Here is a 27,381-nt window from a genome sequence, read left to right as displayed (position 1 = left end):
AGAGGAAATTATAAAATCATTTAAAGTCAGTGATCCACTTATTCATTTTTTAATAATATATACCAAAAAGCCTAAGTCAGCTTTTGGGCCCCTAGGTCAGAGCTTCTGCTCTGAATGAAAGATTTGGTACTGAAAGCTTAAGGGCCTTGTTCAAAATCCTGGATAAAAGTTTTGAATAGGATAAACCTCTCACTCATCCTGCTTATTCATAGGGATAATACTAGATATTGTGTCCAAAGCCTTTTCTTTCAAAAGGATGGATTATTATAATATTATACTGTTGCTTTCAATTGTACTATTTTGATCCACTAACACAAATTTGTTTGTATAATGTATTATTTTGAATCTCTTTTTTTCACACAGCCTTTACAAAAATATTTTTCATTTCTGTGCCTGCATTTGAACTGAGATTCAGGTTTAAATTGTTTTTATTCCTATCCAGAGTTAGTTGAAACATGTAGGAACCCAATTAAAAACGCTAATAATTTGTCAATATTTAAAAATAATATTCTTTACATGTGGGTTCAAGTGAATTTAAACATAGCTTCTGGTTTTCAGTACTGACAAATAAAGAGCTTGGGCATTGTCATTTGTGTCCTTACAGTAAGAAATAGGTTGAACCAACTGAAAATCAATGACTGCTCTTATACCCATCAGATAACTGAAGTTGGAGGGAAAACCACCACTCTGAAATCTGGACAGGTGAGTGAATACAGAGAATCATAGTTAAGATCAGCTTACCTATAGCAGGGTCTGCCAGAACCATAGTTGTTCAGAATACAAAGTGGCAATGTTAATAAGTTGTTGGAATCTGTGTGTAGACTACACTGAAACTAAAAATCATCTGAGGGTTGCAGTCTTAGGAAGAGTTACCACACATTCTTGGGTTTTACCTCCAGACCAGCAATAGATTCTCACACAAAGCACAATTTAAGAAAAAAAAACTCATATCTCTGACAAAGAGAAGAAAAAAAAGTAACCACTTTGAAATGCATGTAGAATGTTCTCCACTACCACTGCCTATTTTACCAGAGCTTTATCTCACCTTAGAGAAGAACATTGTGCTAACTCCATCCCCTATAGCCTTTCTGTTTCATATAAGGTGTAAAAAGTGAAGAAACACTTTTTTCTGTGCTCTGAAGGTCAGAGCACAGGACTTAGTGAGTCTACAGACTCACTCACTAAGAGTGAAATATAATCATATGCTCATAGAAAATTATTCTCCATCGCTCCTTAAAACCATCATCAACAGGGTCTCACTAAATAACAGTAGATGACAGCTGAAAAGTTATGAGTCACAAATTCTATTTGAGAAGAAGTTTGAAAGTTTTGAGCAAGATAGAGGCATAGATAGAAATGCTTTACTTCCTCACACAACCAAAAGAAGGATAACAATTAATTTTAAAACAATAACCAATGAGAACTGCTAGAAAATCAAAATTTGTGGAACTCCAACAACCCAGGAATTAAAGAAACATTCACCTGGTAGGAGAGGCAGAGATGGGCAGCCAAGCAGAGAACCTACAGCATGGCAGCAGATCAGGAGGAGAGGTGGGGCTGGCTGACCGGGAAACTAAAGACTAAAAACCTCTAGCTTTAAAATCCTGTGGGGGTTGTGAGGGTGGGAGAAACTCCCAGTCTCACAGGAGAGTTCACTGGAAAGTGGAGCTAGAGTAGAGTGAGCAAGCAGCGTTGTTTCCTCTCTGACCCCTCCCCCACAGACAGCATCATGAAGCAGCAAAGCAGGTTGCCCCACCTAAGGTTTTGTGCCTTATCATGTAACAAAAGCACTGAGACAAAGAAGTATGCCCCAAGTGAAAGAATAGAAGAAAACTCCATAAAAAGAATTAAGCAATGAGGAGATAGACAACCTATCTGATGCACAGTTCAGAACATAGGTAATCAAGATGCTCACAGAGCTAATCAAGCTCAGTCAAAAAATGAAGGCTACCAAAGTAAAATAAAGCAAAATATACAGGGAACCAGCAGTGAAGGAAAGGGAATTGGGACTCAAATCAACAATCTGGAACAAAATGTAGAAGTAAGCATACAGTCAGAACACAGTGAAGAAACAAGAATTCAAAAAAATGAGAAGAGGCTTAGCAACTTATGGGGCAACTTTAAGGTCTCCAACATCCTAATCATAGGGGTACCAGAAGGAAAAGAACAAGAGCAAAAAGCTGAAAACTTATTTGACAAATAATGAAGGGAAATTTCCCTAATCTGACAAAGGAAATAGACTTCCAGGAAGTCCAGGAAGCACAGAGAGTTCCAAAGAAATTGGACCCAAAGAGGAACACACCAAGGTACATCATAATTAAGTTACCCAAGGTTAAAGATAAGGAGAGAATCCTAAAAGCAGCAAGAGAAAAGGAGACAGTTACCTACTAAGGAGTGCCCATAAGATTATTAGTTTATTTTTCAAAAGAAATCTTAGAGGCAAGAAGGGGCTGGAAAGTACATAAAATCATGAAAGGCAAGGACCCACATGCAAGATTACTCTATCCAGCAAAGCTACCATTTAGAATGGAAGGGCCAATAAAGCACTTTCTAAATAAAGTCAGGTTAAAGGAGTTCATCATTACAAAGCCATTATTACATGAAATGTTAAAGGGATTTATCTAAAAAATAGAAGAATTTCAAAAACTATGAACTGTAAAACTACAATAAACTCATAACTCTCAACAACTGAACCTAAAAAACTAAAACAAAAGCTAAGCAAACAACTAGAACAGGAACAGAATTACAGAAATGAAGATCACATGGAGGGTTATCAGTGGAGACAGGGAGGGGAAGAGTGGAGGTAAAAAATATACAGTGAATAAGAAGCATAATCAGTAGGAATAAAATAGGGAGGAGGTTAAGAATAGAATAGGAAATAGAGAAGCCAACAAACTTATATATACAATCCATGGACATGAACTAAGGTGGGGGAATGATGATGGGAGAGGTACAGAGGATAGAGGGAAATGAAGGGAAAAAATCTGGGCAACTGTAATAGAATAATCAATAAAATATACTCAAAAAATAAGTTCTTAGGAAAACCTAAAGAGAAAAATAGAGTGGAAAAAATAGAAGGTATTAAAGTCCTTGGCATCTATGTTAACTGAAAATATTAAACAAAACACAATTATAAGCCAGATTAACCTAAAACCTTACACTAAATGTCTATTTACCTCATTGTCTATTACCTAATACATTATGCCTACATTTTAAACTAAAAGAATATAAGGAATATTAAAAAACAAACAAAAAAACTGATGACGGAAAATAAAATAATCACAAGAACATGACTCAGATACCACAGACATGTTGAAATGATCAAGCAGTTAATTTAAAACAAAAATAAAAATATGTTAAGGGTTCTAAAGGGAAAAGTATATAGCATGCAAAAACAGGTACTTTTAAGTAGAGAGAAATAAACTCCAGGAAATATTTAAAAGTGAATGCTATAAATCAAATACACTATAATATAAATGATGCATGCACTTGATAGGCTCACCAATAGACTGGACACAACCAAGATAAGAAACAGTGATTTTGAGTTTAAGTCAAAAGAAACTTACTGATAAAACACAAAGTATTAACAAAAAGGGAGGCAGGTGGGCAACAGAAGATAATATTTAAGAACTGCAGGTAATTGCACATGGTATAACTTACGCATAATTGGATACTAGAAGGAGAAGTAAGAGCAAATGGAGCAGGAGAAATGTTTGAGTAATAATAACCTATAATTTTCCAAAATTATAAACAGATACCAAGCCTCAGGTATAGGAAGCTCACAGAACACAAAATACCATGAAGGATAAATATGAAAAAATCTATACCAAAGAATATCATAGTCAAACTATGATATAAAAACTATTTTTTTTAAAAAAAAGAAAGGGAAAATAACACAAAACAATTAGAGGAACATATGAAGGCTAAACTAATTGAAATGAATAATAATGCACAGGAAACCAATAGTAATGGAAAGGAAACTGGGACTCAAATCAAGGGAGCAGACCAAAAGGAAGAAAAAAATGACCAAACAGAAAAATATGAAGAAACACGAATTCAAAAATATGAGGAGAGGCTTAGGAACCTCCAGGACATCTTTAAACATTCCAACATCCGAATTATAAGGGTACCAGAAGGGGAAGAGGAACAGTCAGGAGTGGAAAACTTATTTGAACAAATAATAAAAGACAACTTCCCCAGTATGACAAAGGAAATAGACTTCCAGGAAATCTAGGAAGCTCAGAGAGTCCCCAAGAAGTTGGACCCAAGAAGGAACACACCAAGGCACATCATCATTACATTAGCCAAGATTAAAATGAAGGAGAGAATCCTAGAAGCAGCAAGAGATAAGGGGACAGTCACCTACAAAGGAGTTCCCATCAGACTGTCGGCAGATTTCTCAAAAGAGACCTTACAGGCAAGAAGGGGCTGGAAAGAAGTATTCCAACTCATGAAAACCAAAGACCTACAACCAAGATTGCTCTATCTAGCAAAGTTTTCATTTAGAATGGAAGGACAGATAAAGTGCTTCTCAGATAAGACCAAATTCAAGGAGTTCATCATCACCAAGCCCTTATTATATAAAATATTAAAGGGACTTACCTAATAAAAAGAAGATAAAAAAGATGAACAGTGAAAGTACAGCAAACTCACAGTTATTAACAACCACACCTAAAACAAAAACAAACTAAGAGGACAGCTAGATCAGGAGTGAACCATAGATATGAAGATCACATGGAGCATTAGCAACAGGGGAGTGGGAGAAGGAGAAGGGGGAAAAGGTGCAGAAAGTAAGCAGCATAGACAGTAGATAGAAAATAGATAGGGGGGAGGGTAAGAATAGTAGGGGAAATATAGAATCTAAAGAACCTGAGACACATGTTCATGAACTAAAGGGGGGAATAGTGGGGGAGGGGTATGCAGGGTGGAGGGGAATGGAGGGGTGGAAATAGAACAAATGTAATGGCATAATCAATAAAATAAAAAATATTTAAAAATTTTAAGCTAAAAAAATAAAGCTTTATGAATAAAAACAGGAAAAAATGGTTGACTTCAGGTTAACTTGGCAGAGTAGCTTCTCCATAAACAAGGTTCTCCTCCTTGCACAACCACATTAAAATTACAACTGAACTACAGAACAACCATCATTCAGAACCATCATAAATCAAGCTTAATGGAAGTCCTACAGCTATGAAATTAAAGAAGAAACCATATCAAGAGTGTTAGAAGAGGAAGAGACATGAAACAGGCTGGTCCTATACCCATATGTGCATGTAAAAATTGGGAGGGATATCCCAAGAGCAAGGGGTTCAAGCCCCATGCTATACTCCCCATCCCAGGTTCCCAATGCCAGGAAGATAGGTTCCCATAACCTGTGGCTATAAAATGCAGAGGAGATTGAGGCTGTGGAGGACAGAAATGGCTGGAATCTCAGGTAGTTTCTATTTAAGGGCCTGGGCATGAATTTACTCAGACTCACTCCCTGTAAGCTCCAGCACAGGAACAGTAGATTGAAAGGAATTAGACATATGGGGAGAAACTGAATTATCTGTCATCAGGGCAAGAGCTACGGGTCAGCTTTCTCCAGACAGAAATGCTGGCAGAAACCATTGTTCCTTTTTTGAACCCTGCCCCCACAGAGCCACAGAGCCAGCAGGCAGGCATCATAATTGAAAATCCATCATCCTGGCTCATACTGTTTACCTCATCCTGGTGATTCCCTGAAGCCCTACCTCCCCTAACTTGATTCAGGCCCTACCCCACCTAACTTGCTCTTTGTTACCAAGTTTCTCCAGGACCAGCACTAGGAGTGGCCTTCCTTAATTCACAGCTTGGCCTTGATTGAGTTCCTCCAAGCCCAACTCAAGTACCAGCCATCTGCCGATTGTTTTGTACTTATGCTATGTGACTCCAGACAGAACACAAGCAGTGGCTAACCTTGGACATGCCAATAGCAGTCAAGGCTCAACTACAAAAGAAGGGTGTACAAAGCCTACACAGTAGGCCTACCTTGAGTACCAAGCTTATGTAATAAGATAGGCTGTGCCACTGGACTCTACAGGACACCTACAACATTAGGCCACTCTATCAAGCCTGAGGGATGTAGCAGTTCTACCTAACACATAGAAACAAACACAGGGAGGCTCCCAAAATGAGGAGACAGCTAAACATGGCCCAAAATGAAAGAAACAAAAATATTCCAGAGAAAGAACTAAACAAAATGGATACACACAATATACTAGATGCAGACTTAAAAACACTGGTTATAAAGATGCTCAAGGGCCCTGGCTGGTGTAGCTCAGTGGATTGAGCACGGACCTGTGAACCAGAGGATTGCGGTTCGATTCCCAATCAGGGCACATGCCTAGGTTGCAGGCAGGTTTCCTGCAGGCCAGTTCCCTGCAGGGGATGCACTAGAGGCAACCATAAATTGATGTTTCTCTCCCTCTCTCCTTCCCCTCTAAAGATAAATAAATAAAATCTTAAAAAAAAATAAGGATGCTCAAGGAGCTTAGGGAAGACATTAGCATCATAAAAAATCCAGTCAGAAATGAGAGAATACTAATTAATATAAAGAACAATTTATAGGGAACTAACAGTAGAGAATCAAAACAGTGAACTGGAATATAGGAAAGCAAAAAGAAAGAAACTGAACAGAAAGAAGGAAAAATACAATAAAAATTGTTAAAAATCAATATTGATAATTAAAAAAGAAAAAAGAACAAAAAACATGAGGACAGTGTAGGAAGCTTCTGGGACAATTTTAAACATACCAATATTCACACCATGGGAAGCCAGATGGGAAGCCAGAAGTAGAGGAGAGAGAGCAAAAAATTAGAAACCTATTTGAAAAGATAATAAATAAAAAATTCCCCTTGTAGGGGATAGTGACCAGAGGGGAGAAGGAAGGGAAGTTAAGGGGAAAAAGGGGGAGGGATTTTGAGAAACAAATAGGAAGTACACAGGGACGAGAACTAAGGGGGGTGGAAATGGGAGGGAGGTGGGGAGCAAGGGGCGGGTGAGGCTGGGATGGGAAAAATAGACAAAAAACTGTACTTGAAAAAATAACTAAATAAAATTAATTAAAATAAAAAAAACTTTCCTAACTTGGTGAAGGAAATAGACATACAATACAGGAAGCACAGAGAGTCCCAAACGATACCCCAAAGAGTCCTACCAAAACACATTATAATTAAAATGACAAAGGTTAAAGACAAAGAGAAAATCTTAAAAGCAGCAACATAAAACTGTCAGCTGGCTACTTTGCAAGCTAGAAAAGATTGGCAAGAAATAGTCAAAGTAGTGAAAAACAAAGACTTAGAACCAAGATTACTTTATCAAGCAGAGCTATCATTTAGAACCAAAGGACAGGGGACCTTAGTTCACTGTTGGTGGGATTGCAGACTGGTATAACCATTATGGAAAACAGTATGGAATTTTCTCAAAAAATAAAAATCAACCTGCCTTTTGACCCAGCAATTCCACTGCTAGGATTATATCCTAAGAACCCTAAAACACCAATTTCAAAGAACCTATGCATCCCAATGTTCATAGCAGCACAATTTACAATAGCCAAGAGCTGGAAGCAACCTAGGTGTCTGTCAGTAAATGAATGGATCAAAAAACTATGGTACATATACACAATGGAATTCTATGCAGCAGAGAGAAAGAAGGAGCCCTTTCAACCCTTTGCAACAACATGCATGGAACTGGAAAGCACTATGCTGAGTGAAATAAGTCAGGAGTTGAAAGACAAATACCATATGATCTCACCTTTAACAGGAAGCTAAACAACAGAACAAACAAGCAAGCAGAATAAAAACAAAGACACTGAAATAGAGAAGAACAAGGGGACAGCGACCAGAGGGGGAAAGAGGAGGGAATTTAAGGGGAAAAATGGGAGGGATTTAGAGGAACAAATATAAAGGACACAGGGACAATAACTAAGGGGAGTGGAAATGGGAGGGAGGTGGGGAGCACGGGGTGGGGTGGGCTAGGATGGGAGAAATAAACAGAAAACTGTACTTGAAAAATAACTAAATAAAAAAAGGTAAAAAAAAAAAAGATCTTCCTAGACAAGAAAAATTTGGAGGAGTTCATCACCACCAAACAAATATTACATGCAATGTTAAAGGGTCTTCTTTAAGAAGAAAAAGATCAGATATGAACAATAAAATGGCAATATATACACATCTATCAATAATTAAATTAAAAAAATAAACAAACAAGAAGAACAGAAACAGAATTATAGATACAGAGAATGTTTTGATGGTTGCCAGATGGGAGAGGGGTTGGGAGGATGGGTGAAAATAGTGAAGGAATTAAGAAGTACTTTTTACACAATGAAATTCTACACAGCAGAAAGAAAGAAGGAGCTCCTGTTCTTTGCAACAGCATGGATGGAACTAGAGAGCATTATGCTAAGTGAAATAAACCATGCGTGAAAGACAAATACCATATAATCTCACCTTTAACTGGAACCTAATCAACAAAACAAACAAGCAAGCAAAATATAACCAAACACTGAAATCAAGAACAGGCTGACAGTGACCAGAGGGAAGAGGAGAGAAGATAATGGGGGAAAAGGATAAAGGGTTTATAGGAAAAATTATAAAGGACACATGGACAATAACAAGGGGGGAAGTGGAAAAAGTGGAAGGAGGTGGGGAGGGTTGGGGTGGTGGGGAGGAATGAAGGGAAAAGGCAGAAAATTGTACTTGAACAACAATAAAAAAAGAAATTAAAAAAGAAGTACAAAATGGCAGTTGCAAAATAGGCATGGGGATGTGAAGTATGGTATAGGGAATAGAATAGCCCAAGAACATATACGCATGACCCATGGAAATGGACAACAGTGTAGGGATTGCCTGAAGGAGTTGGGGGGTCCTGGGTGGGGGTGGGTAAAGAGGAAAGAACTGAGACAACTGTAATAGCATGAACAATACAATTAAAAATAATATATAATGCTGAAAAAGTCAGAAAAAATAAAAACCTCACCTGTAGAAGAAAAAATATTAAGAAATACAGTGGACTTCTAGTAAGTCATACTAACAAAAAGAGAGAAAATTGAAATAAATTGTTTACAAAAAGACACAACTAGAAATATATTTGTAGTGAAAGTAAATTTTAAAAATAAAGGAGAAATAAATACTTTATCAAACAAAAACTAAAAAAAAAATCATCAGAACACCTTGCTTGCAAAAAAGTTTAAGAGTTGTTCCTCTGGAAAAACAAAATAATATAGGTCAAAAAGTCAGATCTATATGAAGAAAAAAATGTCATAGAAGTAATAGATGTAAATTAAAATATTTTATTTTTTATTAATAATAAATCAAATAAAAATTGATTTTGAAAGAAATATGTTATAGATATAGTACTTACACAAATTAAATGATTGACAGCAATTTTATAAAGAACAGGAGTGGAATTCAGAATAAAACACTTGTACCACCAATAAAATTTTAATGTGTTACTTGAAAATGGACTGTGATTAGTTGTAAATGTATATTGACTCTGGGGCAACCACTAAGATATTCTAAAAATAAGAATAATTGGTATGCTAGAATAAGAGAGAAAACAGAATCATATCAAATAATTAAAATCAGAAAAGGAAGAATTACAGAAGAACAAAATAAATAAAGGTCAAGTACAAAACACTATAGATTATAATTATAAATATAGCAGATATTAGTTAAACTATATCAATAATCAATTTATCTATGAAAATATATCAGTTAAACATATATTTTCCATATAGATGAGAAAACAAAATTTAAGTTTGTTTTCTACAAAAAATCCCACTTTATATATAAAAATACAGATAGGATAATAATAACAGAAGAGGAAGATGCATTATCCTAGCTCAGATAAAAAAATCTGGAGTAGGTACATTATTTTCAGATAAAACAGATTTCAGAATAAGAAAACATATTAAGGATAAAGAAGTGTGAAAAATTATTATTTACCCAATGAAAAAGGAGTCAATTCTCAAAGAAAATAAAACTGTTCTTAACATGTATGTGCCTAGCAAAGCATCAAAATTCATAAGGAAAAAACTGATAGATCTGCAAGGAGAAATAGACATACCCACTATTGTACTTGGAGAGCTCAGCACTCCTCTATGAGTAACTGACAGATCCCCAAGGCAGAAAACCACTAACAATATAATTCATCTGAACATTACCTTCAATCAACCATATTTAACTAATATTCTAAAATTACTCCTTCTAAAACAATGAACTACACATTCTTTCCAAACTAACAGGAAGCATGCATTAACATAAAATACATCCTTGGACATAAAACACAACTTAAGTAGTTTTAAAAAATTAAATTATATAAAATATATTCTCAGACTAAATTCAACTAATAATCAATAAAAAAAGACAATTGGAAAATCCAAAACTATTTAGACATTAAACAACATACTTGTAAATAACAAAAGTTCAAAAAAAAGTCTAAGATAAATTTTAAAATATTTTTAACTAAATGAAAATCAAGATACGATTTGTCATTATTTGTGGGAAGTAACAAAATAGCAATTAGAGATAAATTTAAAACACTGAATTCTTGTATTTGAAACAAAGCAATATCTAAAATCAATAACATCAATCTTCACCTTAAGGTGTTGGGAATAGTAATTTAAACCTAAAACAAATAGAAGAAGATAAATAATAAAAATTTTGAGAAGAAATTATTAAAATTGAAAACAGAAAAAGAATAGAGAAAATAAACAAAAGCAAATATGATTCTTTAAGATGATAAATAATATTGAACAATTCCTACTCATATTAACCCAGAAAAAAGAGACTTAAGATTACCAACAACATAAGTGACAGAGGGGCAATCACCACTCCCCCCCCCCGGACATAAAAAGGTTAAAAAAGGAACATATGAATAACTTTATGCCCTCAAATTCAATAAATTAGTTGAAATGGATCAATGTCTTGAAAGACACAAATTACCATGATTCATACAAGTGGAAATAGGTAAACTTAATACCCTTTTATGTATTAGAGAAACATATCCATTAACAAAATAAGCAGAATTTAAGAGGTTCTGATATCCCAGGAAGGAATGCAAACTTTGACAAGAGAAATTAACTGTATTAGAAGTGTATTAAAGAAGAGGGATGCTGGGAAGATGGCCACGGAGTAAGATGGAGCTGATGCTAGCTCCTGTACTCATGGGTGAAAATCCTGGCAGATCTATAGAGAAACAGCACAATAAACCATCGATTACCCAGCATTTATGAAATTAAAAGACCAGAGAGTGTGACCAACGCTGAAACACCAGACAGCGGCAGAGTCAGCTACTGGAGCTGGGACACACCCGGCCCCTGTGCTGCGACCATAGCAACAGGCCTGGGAGCCTGGGAGTCAGGTACGGGAGCCGGACACTCCAAGCCCCTGTGACGGTCCTGGGCGGCACAGGAGTCAGGAACCGGAGCTGGGACATTCTCGGCCCCTGTGCCACTGCTGTAGTAAAGGGCCTGGGCACTTGAGGAGGCAGCTACTAGAGCCGGGACATTCAGCTGTGGTAGGCAACCAACGCAGGGACCAGTGCAAGGACCAGCGTGAGAGTAGGTAGAGACGGAGAACATCAAGAAACTTCAAGGAGTCTGCACCACTGAACTTCACAAGTATCATACTACAGAAATTCACACCATAAACCCAGGGAGTCAGAACAGATCAATTTTAGAAGCAGAGACTAACAAGAAGAGTCTCAAACAATGGGAAGACAAAGAAACAATCCCCAAATGAAAGAAAAAGCAGAAACTTCAGAAAGAATGTTAGATGAAATAGAGGCAGGTCAACTATCAGATAGTGAATTCAAAGCGCTGGTTATTATGAAGTTCAAAGAGCTCACAGTGAACTACCAGAAACTACAGGGGAACTACAATGATCTCTCTGCAAACTACATCAACATGAAAAAGGAAATGGAAACTATCAGCAAGGGACAAGAGGAAATGAAGAATACAATTTCCGAATTGAAGAACACAGTAGAAAGTTTCAAAAGTAGGATAGATGAAGTGGAGAATAGGATTAGTGAGTTGGAGGACAAGGTAGAAAGCATCTCACAGAAAGAGCAAGAAAATGAAAAGAGGCTCAGAAAGAATGAAGAGGGATTAAGAGAAATGCAAGATAATAAGAAACATAATAATATCCGAATAATAGGAACCAGAAGGAGAAGAAGAAGAATGAGGGATAGAAAACCTATTTGAAAGAGTAATGAGAGAAAATTTCCCTAATTTGATGAGAGAAAAAGTCTCACAAATACAGGAGTCACAAAGAGTCCCAATTAAGAGGAACCCAAGGAGGCCCATTTCAAGACACATCATCATCAAAATGGCAAAATTCCAAGACAAAGAGAGAATCTTAAAGGCAGCAAGGGAGAAAAAAGAAGTAACATACAAGGGAGCCCCAATAAGGTTAGCTACTGACTTCTCAATGGAAACACTTCAAGCAAGAAGAGAATGGCAAGAAATATTCCAAGTAATGAGAAACAGAGGCCTACAACCAAGGCTACTTAACCCAGCAAGGCTCTCAATCAAGATAGAAGGCCAAATAAAGAGCTTCCAAGACAAAAGAAGCCTAAAAGAATATACCTCCCCCAAACCAGCTCTACAAGAAATACTAAAAGGACTGCTTTAAGGGAAGGAAGGATAAGAGGGAGACAGAGAGGAACACAGGTACAAAAATGGCAATGAATAAGTACCTATCAATAATAACCTTAAACATAAATGGATTAAATGCTCCAATCAAAAGACACAGAATAGCTCAATGGATAAGAAAGCATGACCCACACATATGCTGCCTACAAGAGACCCACCTCAGGAAAAAAGACCATCACAGACTAAAAGTGAAAGGCTGGAGACAAGTTTTCCAAGCAAAAAAAAGGGTAGCAATTCTCATATCAGACAAAATAGACTTCAAAAAAAAGGCCATAAAGAGAGACCCAGAAGGTCACTTCATTATACTCAAGGGAAGAATCCACCAAGAAGACATTAACATTGTAAACATATATACACCAAACATAGGGGCACCCAAATATATCAAGAAAATCTTAGAGGACTTCAAGAAAGATATTGACAGCAACACAATTATAGTAGGGGATTTTAACACACCACTATAAAAAATGGACAGATCTTCCAAACAAATTATCAACAAAGATATTGTGGCATTAAACAACACCCTAGATGAAATGGACTTAACTGATATATATAGAGCCCTTCATCCCAAAGAAGCTAAATGCACATTCTTTTCAAATGCATATGGAACATTTTCAAAGATAGACCACGTGATAGGACACAAAACGAGCCTCAACAAATTCAAGAAAATTTAAATCATACCAAGCATCTTCTCTGACCACAAGGGAATGAAATTGGAAACCAACGCCAAAGAAAAAAACCCAAAGCACCCAAAATCATGGAGACTGAATGGTATGCTATTAAACAACGAATGGGTGAAGAACGAAATTAGGGAAGAAATCAAAAAGTTTTTGGAAATAAATGAAAATGATCTCACAACAACCCAAAACTTATGGGAGACAACGAAGGCAGTCCTGAGAGGGAAGTTTATAGCAATACAGGCCTACCTAAAGAAAATAAAAACATTTCAAACAAACAACCTAACCCTACGCCTGCAAGAACTCGAGGAAAAACAACAAAGACAGCCAGGAGCAAGCAGAAAAAAGGAAATAACCAAGATTAGAGCAGAATTAAATGATATAGAAACTAAAAGCACAATTTTAAGGGTCAATGAATCCAGGAGTTGGTTCTTTGAGAAGATAAACAAAATAGACAAGCCTTTAAGTAGGCTCATCAAGAAAAGAAGAGAGAGGACACAAATAAACACAATCAGAAATGAAAGAGGAGAGATTACAACTGATACCACAGAAATAGAAAGGATTGTAAGAAATTACTATGAATAACTGTATGCCAAGAAATTTGAAATCCTAGGGGAAATGGACACATTTCTAGAAAAATACAATCTTCCAAAACTCAATGAAAAAGAAGCAGAAAATCTAAACACACCAATAACAGTAAAAGAAATTGAAGCAGTAATCAAAAAACTCCCTTCACACAAAAGCCCTGGACAAGATGGTTTCACAGGAGAATTCTACAAAGCATTTAAGGAAGAGCTAACCCCTATTCTCCACAGACTATTCCAAAAAATCCAGAAGGATGGAAAACTCCCAAATTCTTTTTATGAAGCCAGCATCATCCTAATTCTAAAACCAGATAGAGACACAACAAAAAAAGAAAACTTCAGGCCAATATCGTTGTTGAAAATAGATGCTAAAATCCTCAACAAAATATTGGTAAATAGCATCCAAAAATATATCAAAAAGATCATACACCATGACCAAGTGGGATTCATCCCAGGGATGCAAGGATGGTTCAATATTTGCAAATCAGTAAATGTAATTCATCACATGAACAAAAGCAAAGACAAAAACCACATAATCATATCAATAGAAGCGGAAAAAGCTTTTGATAAGGTACAACACCCATTTATGACAAAAACACTCAGCAAAGTGGGAATACAGGGAGCATTTCTCAAAATAATAAAGGCCATATATGAGAGACCTACAGCCAATATCATACTCAATGGGAAAAAAACTAAAAGCTTTTCCACTAAGATCAGGAACAAGACAAGGATGTCCACTTTCACCACTTCTATTCAATATAGTATTGGAACTTTTAGCCAAAATGATCAGGCAAGAAAAGGAAATAAAAGGCATCCAAATAGGAAAGGAGGAAGCAACACTGTCACTGTTTGCAGATGACATGATAGTGTACATGGAAAATCCTATAGACTCTACCCAAAAACTGCTCAAACTAATTAATGAATTTGGCAAAACAGCAGGATACAAAGTCAATATCCAGAAATCAAAGGCATTTTTGTATACCAACAATGAATCAGCAGAAGCAGAAATCAAGAAAAAAATCCCATTCAATATAGCGAAAACAAAAATAAAATATCTGGGAATAAACCTAACTAAGGAGGTAAATAACGGGTATGCAGAAAACTACACAGCTCTGAAGAAAGAAATCAAGGAAGACACAAACAAATGGAAACATATACCGTGTTGGTGGATTGGAAGAATTAACATCATCAAAATGTCCATACTACCCAAAGCAATATACACATTCAATGCAATACCTATTAAAGTACCAATGGCATATTTCACAGACACAGAACAAACACTTTGAAAATTTATATGGAACCATAAACGAGTTCGAATAGCAGCTGCTCTTTTGAGAAAGAAGAGCAAAGTAGGAGGAATCACAATACCTGATATCAAACTGTATTACAAGGCCACTGTAATCAAAACAGCCTGGTACTGGCATAAAAACAGGCACATAGACCAATGGAACAGAACAGAGAGCCCAGAAATCAACCCAACTCTCTACAGTCAATTAATATTCAACAAAGGGGGCAGTAACATAAAATGGAGTAAAGATAGCCTCTTCGACAAATGGTGTTGGGAGAACTGGACAGCTATGTGCAAAAAAATGAAACTTGAGCACAGACTTACACCATACACCAAAATAAATTCAAGGTGGATAAAAGACTTAAATGTAAGCCATGACACCATTAAAGTCCTAGAGGAGAACATTGGCAAGAAAATCTCAGATATTTCATATGGCAACTTTTTTACTGATATGTCCCCTAGAGCAAGGAATATAAAGGAAAGAATAAACAAATGGGATCTCCTCAAAATAAAAAGCTTCTGCGTGGCTAAAGAAAACAGTATTAAATTAGCATGACAACCAACTGTATGGGAAAATATATTTGCCAATGATACCTCAGACAAAGGTTTAATCTCCAAAATATACAAAGAACTTACATGACTCCACTCTAAGAAGACACCCAACCCAATTAAAAAAATGGGAAAAGGACTTGAACAAACACTTCTCCAAGGAGGACATACAGAACATTCAGAGACACATGAATAGATGCTCAATATCGTTAGCTATCAGATAGATGCAAATTAAAACCACAATGAGATACCACTTTACACCAGTCAGGATGGCTATCATAAACAAAGCAACAAACAACAAATGCTGGAGAGGTTGTGGGGAAAAGGGGTCCTTAGTCCACTGTTGGTGGGATTGCAGACTGGTACAACCATTATGGAAAACAGTATGGAATTTTCTCAGAAAAATAAAAATTGACCTGCCTTTTGACCCAGCAATTCCACTGCTGGGATTATATCCTAAGAATCCTAAAACATCAATCTCAAAGAACCTATGCACCACAATGTTCATAGCAGCACAATTTACAATAGCCAAGAGTTGGAAGCAACCTAGGTGCCCATCAGTAAATGAATGGGTCAAAAAATTGTGGTACATATACACAATGGAATTCTATGCTGCAGAGAGAAAGAAGGAGCTACTACCTTTTGCAACAACATGGATGGAACTGGAAAGCATTATGCTGAGTGAAACAGGCCAGGTGCTGAAAGACAAATACCATATGATCTCACCTTTAACAGGAAGCTAAACAACAAAACAAACAAGCAAGCAGAAAAAAAAACAGACACTGAAATAGAGAACAAGGGGACAGTGGCCAGAGGGGAGAAGGAAGGGAAGTTAAGGGGAAAAAGGGGGAGGGATTTGGAGGAACAAATAGGAAGGACACAGGGAGGAGAACTCTAAGGGGGGTGGAAATGGAAGGGAGGTGGGGAGCAAGGTGCGGGGGAGGCTGGGATTGTAGAAATAGACAAAAAACTGTACTTGAAAAATAACTAAATAAAATTAATTAAAAAAAAAGAAATGTATGAAAGAACAAACTGACAGTAACTAGAGGGGAGAGGGAAGAGGGATTATAGGGGAAAATGAGAGAAGAACCATCAAGGAACATGTGTAAAGGACACATAGACAAAGCCAAAGGAGGTGTGTTTGAGGGTGGGAGGCAGAGACAGGTGGGGTGGGGGGCCGAGGTGGAGTGAAAATGGAGGCAACTGTACTTGAGCAACAACAACAACAACAGAAAAGAACATTACTGGGAGGTGGGACTTGGGGAACTGCTGTCCTGAGCAACTTCGGAAATGAGTGGAGTCTGTAAAACTAAAGATGAAAGTGCTGCACATAAGCATTGTCTAGTGTATATGTTGTTTGTTTTCTGTCTGCTAAGAGTGCCAAGAAAAAAAGATATTCTCAATAAAAACCCCAAGTACCCCACATTGATCAGTTGTGCCAAGGTGACACAGGGGCCAATTACAAGAACTATCAGTGGCTAAAGCTGAAAAATAAATAAATAAAATAGTATGTAACTCCTGGATTATAACTCAAAGTGTAAAATAGCTATCCATGAGTTCATACCCTTAAATAATGAAATAAATAATAAGTGAGAAAGACAAGACAAACTTCTGCAATAGAATTCTGAGTAACTTATGTAGATACACCATCCTCACAAAAGGGGAGTACAGATCCCCACTCATTAAGTGTGTGTTACACATAGTCCCTTCCTGCCAAGGTGAACTCTATAGAAAGGATGAGAGAAAAAAGAGTAACATCATTCAGAGACACCTAGTAATTGCTACCCCAGATAGATGACAAAAATAGTCATCATCAGTGATAAATCATATTGATAGTGTATAATTTCGATATGTGATAAAAACAGTACTTTACTTCTATTGTCTTTCACCCAAAATCTGGTTAACATTATTGTAGTCATCAGAGAAACATAAAACTGATTCCAACAGAGGACCATCCTAACAAAATAGTGGACTGGTACTCCTAAAAACTGTCATGATCATCAACACACAAAAAATCTGACAATCTGTCACAGCCAAGAGGAGCCTAAGGAGACATGACAACTAAATGTAACATCTCCTGGATGGGATTCTAAAACAGAAGAAGCAATTAGGTGAAAATCCAAGGACATTTGAGTAAAACTATGGATGTGAGTTAAGAACAATCCATCAATAGGGTCTATTAACTGTATCAAATGTACCATAGTTATGTGCTATCTTGGAAATGGGAGAAACTGACTATAGCATATAAGAACTTTGCATTATCTTAACAAGCATTCTGTAAATCTGAAACTGATGTAAAAAACAGTCTACTTAAAAATAAAAGATTTTTTAAAATTTTAATTGTTGTTCAAGTACAGTTTTCTGTCTTTTACTCCCATCATAGCCCACCCACCCAGACCTCCCCCTCCCTCCCATTTTGGCAATTTCACTACTAGGATTATATCCTATGAACCCTGAAACACTAATCCAAAAGAATCTATGCAGCCCAATGTTCATAGCAGCACAATTCACAATACCCAAGTACTGGAAGCAATCTAGGTGCCCATTAGTAAACTAATGGACCCAAAAACTATGGTACATTTACACAATGAAATTCTATGCAGCAGAAAGAAAGAAGGAGCTCCTACCCTTTGTGACAGCATGGATGGAACTGGAAAGCATTATGCTAAGCAAAATAAGCCAGGTGGTGGCAAAATAAGCCAAATACCACATGATCTCACCTTTAACAGAAACCTGGCAAAATAAGCCAGGTGGTAGCAAAATAAGCCAAATACCACATGATCTCACCTTTAACAGAAACCTAAAAATAAAAGATTTTTTAAAAAAGTAAAAGACACACATCAAAAATGAAGAAAAAGTAATTTAGAAATTGAAGGCTGAATTTAGCCTACTTTAGTTTTATGAGTAGCTCAGTTATAGGTCCTCAAGATGTATAAACTCACCCAGCAAAAACAGTATGCGCCAGTCCTCTTTAAAGGTAGCTTAACTGGCCAGGGTTAGAGCCTTCAGATAACTTATGCTCTGCCCAGAATACATTGATTATGATTCCTCCCCAAATGTGTGCATTTCCATCCCTGGGCAGCATTCAGGCAGGCACAATTTTATCCACTAGATAATATTTCACTGAAGTTGAATTGCTCAGGCCAGCTGTCTATACAGCACTTTCATTAACATTTCTATGCAGTGTTACAAAGTACAGCAGTTGATTATATGTTCTTTCCCTGCACACACACAGATCTCAACTTCTTTGTGTATCTGTGTTATTAAAATCTCATTTGATATAATGTACAAAGTGTCACATTAATAGTGAATAAGGAGATGCCACAGTCCATTCATGGATTTGCTTAGAGAGAGTTGAAATGATTTTTTTAAAACACCTATATATGCCCTGGTCAATACTGCTACTTCATGAGGCAGCACTCATCCCTATTGGCTTCCCTGACAGCTCTTGTGGAGGTGCTCCAGGTGTGGAGCACAGTTGCTGTTGTTTGCACTGTTACCCACCTAGCTCCTAACACACTGTTGGTGGTACACTGGAATCAATACACCAGTCAAATGAAGCAGGCACATGTTGGAAGCAGAGTAACAGCTATGTTGTTTCTGGCTCTGCAGCTTACACTCAGCGGGAGTCAGAAGGGTCAATGAAAGTAGTGTTTGTGTTAGCAAGCAATGTTGACACAGCTGATAATCCCCTGGTATGGAACCCTGTGCAATAAAGGCAGGCGGGAGCATATTTTTAAACAGTTTTAAATGTCTGTTTTTCTGCTAAAAGATAATAATGTTGAGGAAAATAGAAGGCAGCAGGAATAGAGGAAGATTAAACATGAGGTGTATTGACTCCCTAAAAGGGGCCATATGCAGGAGTCTATAAGTGTTGAGCAGGGCTGTAGAGGACAGGACATTGTGGACACCACTCATCCACAGAATCTCCAGGGGCTGAAGCCTACTTAATGCCACATAGCAAAACCTACTCAATAGCACTTAGTGCACACACTCTGAATGCTCCCATTTTATTAATGTCTGTGTCAAAACAGATGTTCAACTTCACTATCAGGGAAATGCAAAGCAAAAGTACAGTGTGATACCACATCACACCTGTTAGAATGTCTACTATCAACAAGAAAATAATAAATGTTGGAGAGGTTGTAGAGAAAAAAGATCCCTCATTCACTGCTGGTGGGAATGTAAACTGGTATAGCCACTATAGAAAACAGTATAGAGGTTCTCAAAAAAGTGAAAATAGAGTTACTATATGACTCAGGAACCCCTCTTATGGCTATCTACCCCACAAATTTGAAAACATTCATTCACAAAAATAATGCACCCCTATGTTTATTGAGGCATTATTCATGGTGGCTAAGACACAAAAACAACTGAAATGGTTTTGGCTAAATGACTATATACAGTAGATATGGTACATATATACAGTGGAATACTACTAAACCATAAAAAGCATGAATAAAATTAATAATTAAAAAAGCATGAAATACTGCAGTTTGTAACAACATGGCTGTATCTTGAGAATATCATGCTAAGTAAAATGTTGGACAGAAAAAGAACAATGTGATTTCACTCATATGTAGAATATAAAACTGAAAACAGTGAATGAACAGATAAGAAAAACAAACAAGCAAAAACTCATAGACACAAACAACAGCATGGTGGCTACCAGAGGAAGGGAGAGGAAAGGATAAGAGGGGTCAAATACATGGTGAAGGAAGATCTGACTTTGGGTGGTGGACATACAATGCAATACACAGATGCTATATCATAGAATGCTATACTCAAAACCTATATGATCTTATTAACCAATGTCACCCTAATAAGTTTAATTTAAAAACAATAATTCACATCGTATATATACACAACATGTGTATTTGTGCTTAACTATAGTATTCAGTTATCAACTCTTTAAAAGAGGGCATTGAGAATCATTCATTGCAGACATAATGCAATTTAATTTTTCACAATGGATTCTCTAGCAAATCAATGAGCTTTCATGGTACAGGTCAACTGACATCATTCTGCATCTTTAACTAATGGTAAGCTTGAGATGGAGTAGAAAAATACGTTTGTCATCTTATAATTGTGTTAAAGCAAGTATTGTACCTTTGCACATTCAAAAAAGATTTTTTGAAACTCACACCCACACACGTTCTTTCTTTCAAGTCTGACTCATTAGCCAAGAGAATGGTGAAAGTGAGTGGTTATGTTTTAGAGCATGATTTCATATGAATCTATAATGAATGTAATTAAAAACAACTTGACCATTGTTGCTATTTTGAAAAATTTGGCACAATGTATCAGAACAGAAAAAAACTATAAGAATTGTTATCAAATTTTAGTGCATTTCCACTGAAGCAAAATAATAGATAGACACCCTTTCCAGACACAAGGCATGGCAAGTACTCTTCTCTACCCCCACTCTTTACCACTTACCTACCACCCCACCTCAACTAGGTGTCTGCCCAGTCAGGGGACTGAGCACCTGTTAATTGCCTCTTCTCAGAGTTCTTTGCTGTTCCCATTGTCAGGTTAACTCCCAGACCAGCCTTCTATAAGCTTTAACAGTGCTGTTCACTGTTGGCTATAGGTCTTGGCACATTTGTTGTGGTGTATTATTTGACTAGCCTCTATCACCTAGAGTAATCAGTAAGCTCCTTGAAAGTAGAGACAATGTCATTTTCAGTCATTATTATTTCTCTGATCTTTAACATAGTGTCTGGTACTTATTAGAATACACACACACACACACACACACACACACACACACACCCTCTTGCTTTTGATTACTTCTCTTTCTGATTCCTGAACCAGGCTGAGAAGTTTACTCCCTTGACTCATCTGGAGGTTATAATTGCAGCCCTGACTGTCTCTCTCAAGTAAATGAGTTCAGTGCATCTCTTTATGTGACAAAAGCTTCATCTATAAATGATGGAGAAGACTAGATGCTTCTAAGGCATTCATAGCCAGGTCTAGCTCTGCAGCCTCAAAGTCAAGTGTTTCCAGGCTATCATGTCGCTTCACTGGACCAGGTGTTCCACATCTAGTTAAATAACTGTAAAGTAAAACTCTTCCCCTTGAATGTTTAATTAACTTAAGGGAATGCCAGACATGGGTAATTCATTTGTTAAACACTACAATTTGCAAACAAGTTAACCCGCACTTCAAGATAAAATAAAGACAGATTTCCCTGATACAGTAAGCAAGTAGGAAATTTTTCCTCCCAAGGATTATAGTATACTTGGATAACATGGCATTCACCACATAGTAGAAATAATTGCTCGCAATGGAAGCATGGGAAAGGTGGTGACAGAACTCCTATGCTAGGCTTAATGGACACATTTTGCAGCTTGAGCTTGGGCTCTGGACTTGCATACCACTCTTGGTAATTTTTCTGTTGGGGGTGGCTATCCTGTGCATTAGAGTGTATTTATCAGCACCTCTGCCCCCTACTTCATGTCGGCACACATATGTGTCTTTAATGCACTTTTCTTTTTTCAGGGTCCTTAAAAGCCTTCCTCTCATGTCTATTCTCTGCCTGAATTCCCAATTTCTGTTTAGCCCTGTAGACTGATGACCTCTTGAAATGTGTTATCCTAGCTGACCTCATCACAACTCAGAGACAAAATGTCCTTTATATACACCCTCTTTATTAAAAAATGGGATGAGCATAAAAGGATGTATCCCCTTGTCCTAGCAGGAGCCCCATGGAAATGATCCATTTGGGCCCACCCTCTGCTGCTCTGGGACAACATACAAAATGTCCTGGCAGGAGACACAGGCTGGAGAAAAGAGAAGAGGAAGAAAAAAAAAAGAAAAGAAGATCACCTGTATTCAAAGGTCTTTCAAGCGCTGGAATCCTTACAGTTAGTAATTTCCTTTGTGTTTGTCTAACCCTAATAAATATAATCAAATGAAGGGTGAGAGAAACACAGGAGTGAAGTTTATTTTAATATTGCTTTCATAAAATGCAATGGAAAGAACATAAATGTCTACTAGGAGGGGGGAAGGATGAAAAAGTGTGAAGTGGCCACTATGTGTGAATTTTTACACTATCTCCCAAATGAATTTCTAGAAATTACAAATCAGACAGAATATGGTATTGATCAGATGTTTAGTGGGGTAAAAAAAGGATACAAAACAGTATATGTGTTTTGCTATAACCTTGTAAAATGCACAGGGTCTTACAAAGGCACTCTTCTTGACAGGCAAACTTTAGACAGGCTCCTCCAAGCCTTCTTTTCAAGATCTACACATTGGCCTATGAAAATTGCTGGTTCTTAGTCCTAATGATTTCATCTACTCATCCACTCACAGACACACTAAAAGACTTTAATAAACTCTAACATAGTTTCTACCAGCTCAAGACTGCATCCTTAGGATGACCCTAGATATACTTTAAAGGGCTTGCCTGAAAACAAAACAAAACAAAACTAAAACAACAACAAAAACCTCTCAAGGTCTCCAAAGGAATTTACAGTTTGATCTAGCTAACACTTGGGCATGGGTCCCTGACCTGCCTTTTCTAGAGCATTTGCTAAAAAGGGTTTACAATCATAAATCCTTCTTTGTCACTCTGATGTGTCTCTCCTGCATCTCAGGAGTGTCTCTCAAGGACCTGAAAACCATTTCTTTGAAATGTAATCAATAGGAAGGATAGGGCTTCTGTCTCCCAGTCTCTGTAGAAGTACAGAATCCTGAATTCAATAACTGCTAGCAAACAGACACAGCTAGTCTAGTCACATTCATACTGACCAACTCTATAATTTTTTTACTTCCCTAATTCTCTGAAACCCCCACTATTTCCCCTCCCCATTCCATCATCTTTTCTTTAAAACACCAAGTCACCTCTGTACAAATTGAAGTTGAGTCCAGTTCACAACGGACCCTCTTCCATAATGCAATAGTATATTATTGATTACAATCAGTCTTTATCATTTGAACTACTGGCTGGCTTTGTTAATCTTTGACAGGTCCAGTTGCTAAGTAATTGAAGCCCTCCACCACTATATTTGTTTTAAAGTTGTGAGATTATATCCACTAGAAATCATTAGCAAAAGCATTCTCTCTGTTTCAGAAAAGAACAATCTCTGCACATAGCCATGATTACCAGTTAAAAAAAAACTTTGCTGGGAAGCAATTCTCATTTATGAACTCTGCATGAAACATCTAAGTACATCTGTTATGCCCAATATAATGGTAACTTTTGGGGTAATTATTTCTTAGAGTCACAAATGATGTATAAATTCCCAGAGATTTACACATTTGGAGGGGTGGAACATATCTTGGGTGATTGCCTATTATACTCAAATACTAGGTTTACACCATGGACTTTGTTTCTTCGTTTTGTGCCTGAGAATCTGAAAGTGCAGTCTTGTGTGGGGGCAAAATTACTACCCTGAGAGGAATATTTCAGTATGCCTTAGACAGCAGTCACTTGCCTTAAAATTAGTGTTTTGCAGTATATCTCAGAAATGATTAAAACTATTTTAGAAAGACATAGGATTCAAAGTTTGCATTTAATTTCAAGTTGTTACAAGTATTGACTGAGACCATAACTCTCACCTCCCGTCTCTCTTACCTTGAACTTCTCTCACACCCCTTATGTTGGAGTGCCAGAGCATAGCATGAATTCTTAAGATTACATAATTTTATTCTTTCTCTTTGCTCTAGTATTTTGTCCTTTAATCTTTGACTATCTGATAAACCTTTTATATTCTTCAAAACCCAGCTCAAACTTGACTTTATTAAGAGGAAGACTCCATGCATGCTTCACCTCTCCTCACCCCCACCCCCCTCTCATTTCTTCTCCAATTTCTGTTCCAATATCAATCATCTCAGCCTACACGCCTCTGGTTCTGGTGTTTGTATTTCTTACTATACATAAATTCCCATCTGGTAGGAAACACTGTATCCTTCCTGCCCAGCATGATTTATGATGTGAAAGTAAAGGTTCAGTAAATGATTATGGAACAAGCAACTGAAATTCTTTTTGCATCCAGAGACTAATTTGTATTACCTGTTATGATCAAGAGCCGAGATTTATTCTTTTTCTTTCATTCAGACACCTATTCATTCATGTGAACACATGGGACTGCAATATGATATTAAAAAAACCTATAAAGCACTAGTGTGTGTTTGTGTGTGTGTGTGTGTGTGTGTGTGTGTGTCTGATTGCAGGCTCCCCATCCCTGGGGACTGGAAGCACTGAGGTGAGCTGTGGGAAGGGAGGTAGAGACATGTAACTTACATTTTGCAGCTGGACATGATTCTTCACCAAGTGTTCTGACTTTGCCATTGTGCTGGATGCTTTGAGACTGTAGTTTTTACCATTTTGTGGCTCTTTCAGCTGCTCTTGAATTTGTTTAGCTTGTTTTCTGTTGGTTTAAATAAAAAATAAATTTATGCTATGCATATTTTTCATTCATTCCTATCATCTATATTTGTCGGTTACTAAAGCTGGATAAACTCAGTTAACAAAGAGAAACCTTCCCTCATTTTTGACTCCACCAAGAACTATTTCCAATTTGGAGAGAATGTGGTATTACCCATCATCACTCACAGACTCACACCCAATGATGCTCTGAAGACAGAAACATAATATATAGTCTTTGCCCTCACGGATACAATAGATCCCAACCCCTCAGTGATCAGATGCAAATAATTGGAAATGTTCTGAAAAAGTGACCAGTGGAAAATGTGAAGCTTGGGCCTAACAGCCACATATAACATACTTGAAAAGTGTCATTTATATCTGCACAATTCAAATATGTATAGCTTGATTGTGTGCATACAATAACATGTGTATATTTTCTTTTTTTACCATTTAGAAACAGCTCATTTATTGATATCATCAACCCTACATATAATTTTTATCCCTTTGTAATTTTTTGTAAATAACAAAAATAGTTAATACTTAAAGAGCACCTACTATGTGCCAAATATCAGTTCACTTATTCTTCACAATAATTCTGTGTGATGAAGCATTAATTCCATATACTTATTTATTAGATGAGAAAACTGAGGCACAGAAATTTAAATTGTTTGCCCGCATTCACACAGCTAGTAAGTAGTGGAGCTGGATTTGAGCCCAGTCAGGGTGGCTGCATAGTCTATCCTCTTAAACATCACTCTTAATTGTCAAACCACTTGCCTATGACCCATAGCTTCTTAGTGTGAATGTGAAGCTTGTTCTCAGATTTTAGAATCTAAATAAAGTACTCCTGCCTGCATATGTGAGGTGACTTTTATCTGAGATGCAACAAATCACTACATTATTAGCTGCTCTCTCCCTAAAGCTTTGCAGCAATTAACTATCAGCAGCACCAATGAAACAAACAAACAAAAGAAAGGAAAGAAAAAAAGTGCACAATCATCTGCATCAACTTTGCATCTTCTCCAAGGCCCTATGAAGGTCAGAGAGCACTAGTGGAGTACATAGGAACACTGGCTCTTGCAGGGAGGTTTACCAGCCAGGAAGCACTCTGCAGATCTCAGGCTCATGTATCAGAGTGACTGGGATTTGCATCCTAAATAAAAAAAAAAAGATTGATATCCTAACCATCTCTGAGCCTCAGTTTCCTAATCTACAGGTAGAGATTTTATTTATTATATTTTAATACATTTTATTGATTATGCTATTACAGTTGTCCCATTTCCCCCCTCATTCCCCTCCACCCTGCACACCCTCTTCCACCCATATCCTCACCCTTTAGTTCATGTCCATGTGTCATGAACTAAAGGGTGAGGATTTAGCTTCTACATTTCCCGTACAATTCTTGCCCTCCCCCTGTCTGTTTTCTACCTACCATCCATGCTACTTATTTTCTGTACCTTTTCCCCCTTTCTCCTCCTCCCACTTCCCTGTTGATAATCCTCCATGTGATCTCCATTTCTGTGGTTCTGTTCCTGTTCTAGTTGTTTGCTTAGTTTGTTTTGCTTTTGTTTTAGGTGTGGTTAATAATTGTGAGTTTGATGTCCTTTCACTGTTCATCTTTTTTATCTTCTTTTTCTTAGGTAAGTCCCTTTAACATTTCATAAAATAAGGGCTTGGTGATGATGAACTCCTTTAACTTGACCTTATCTAAGAAGCACGTTATCTGCTCTTCCATTCTAAATGATAGCTTTGCTGGATAGAGCAATCTTGGATGTAGGTCCTTGCATTTTATGACTTGGAATACTTCTCTCCAGCACCTTCTTGCCTGAAAGGTCTCTTTTGAGGAATCAGGGGACAGTCTGATGGGAACTCCTTTGCAGGTAACTGTCTCCTTATCTCTTGCTGTTTCTAAGATTTTCTCCTTCATTTTTATCTTGGCTAAGGGAATTTTGATGTGCCTTCTTGTGTTGCTCCTTGGGTCCAACTTCTTTAGGACTCTCTGAGCTTCCTGGACTTCCTGGAAGTCTATTTCCTTTGCCAGATTGGGGAAGTTCTTCTTTATTATTTGTTCAAATATGTTTTCCACTTGTTGCTCTTTCCTCTTCTTCTTCTGGTGCCGCTATAACTCAGATGTTGGATCATTTAGAGATGTCCTGGAGGTTCCTAAGCCTCTCCTCATTTTTTTGAATTCTTGTTTCTTCATTCTTTTCTGTTTGGGTGTTTCTTTCTCCCTT

The 27,381-nt window shown here is 37.1% G+C and overlaps 1 protein-coding gene across 4 annotated transcripts in view; it reads right to left on the bottom strand.

Moving 5' to 3' along the window:
• Positions 1 to 27,381, bottom strand: part of NRG3 (neuregulin 3) — a 1,193,746-nt gene that overhangs the window by 12,363 nt on the left and 1,154,002 nt on the right. For all 4 annotated transcript variants that reach the window (XM_053663970.1, XM_053663971.1, XM_053663973.1 and 1 more), the window contains exon 6: positions 25,022 to 25,148. In XM_053663970.1, the coding sequence (XP_053519945.1) occupies positions 25,022 to 25,148 (127 nt within the window). The remainder of the gene's footprint in view (positions 1 to 25,021; positions 25,149 to 27,381) is intronic.

The sequence above is a fragment of the Artibeus jamaicensis genome, unplaced genomic scaffold (genome assembly GCF_021234435.1).
Source record: "Artibeus jamaicensis isolate MK-2021 breed Jamaican fruit bat unplaced genomic scaffold, CSHL_Jam_final contig_332, whole genome shotgun sequence".
In the NCBI taxonomy this organism is placed as follows: domain Eukaryota; kingdom Metazoa; phylum Chordata; class Mammalia; order Chiroptera; family Phyllostomidae; genus Artibeus; species Artibeus jamaicensis.
Note: the sequence above shows the minus strand (reverse complement) of the source record. Positions and strands in the feature narration are given on the sequence as shown.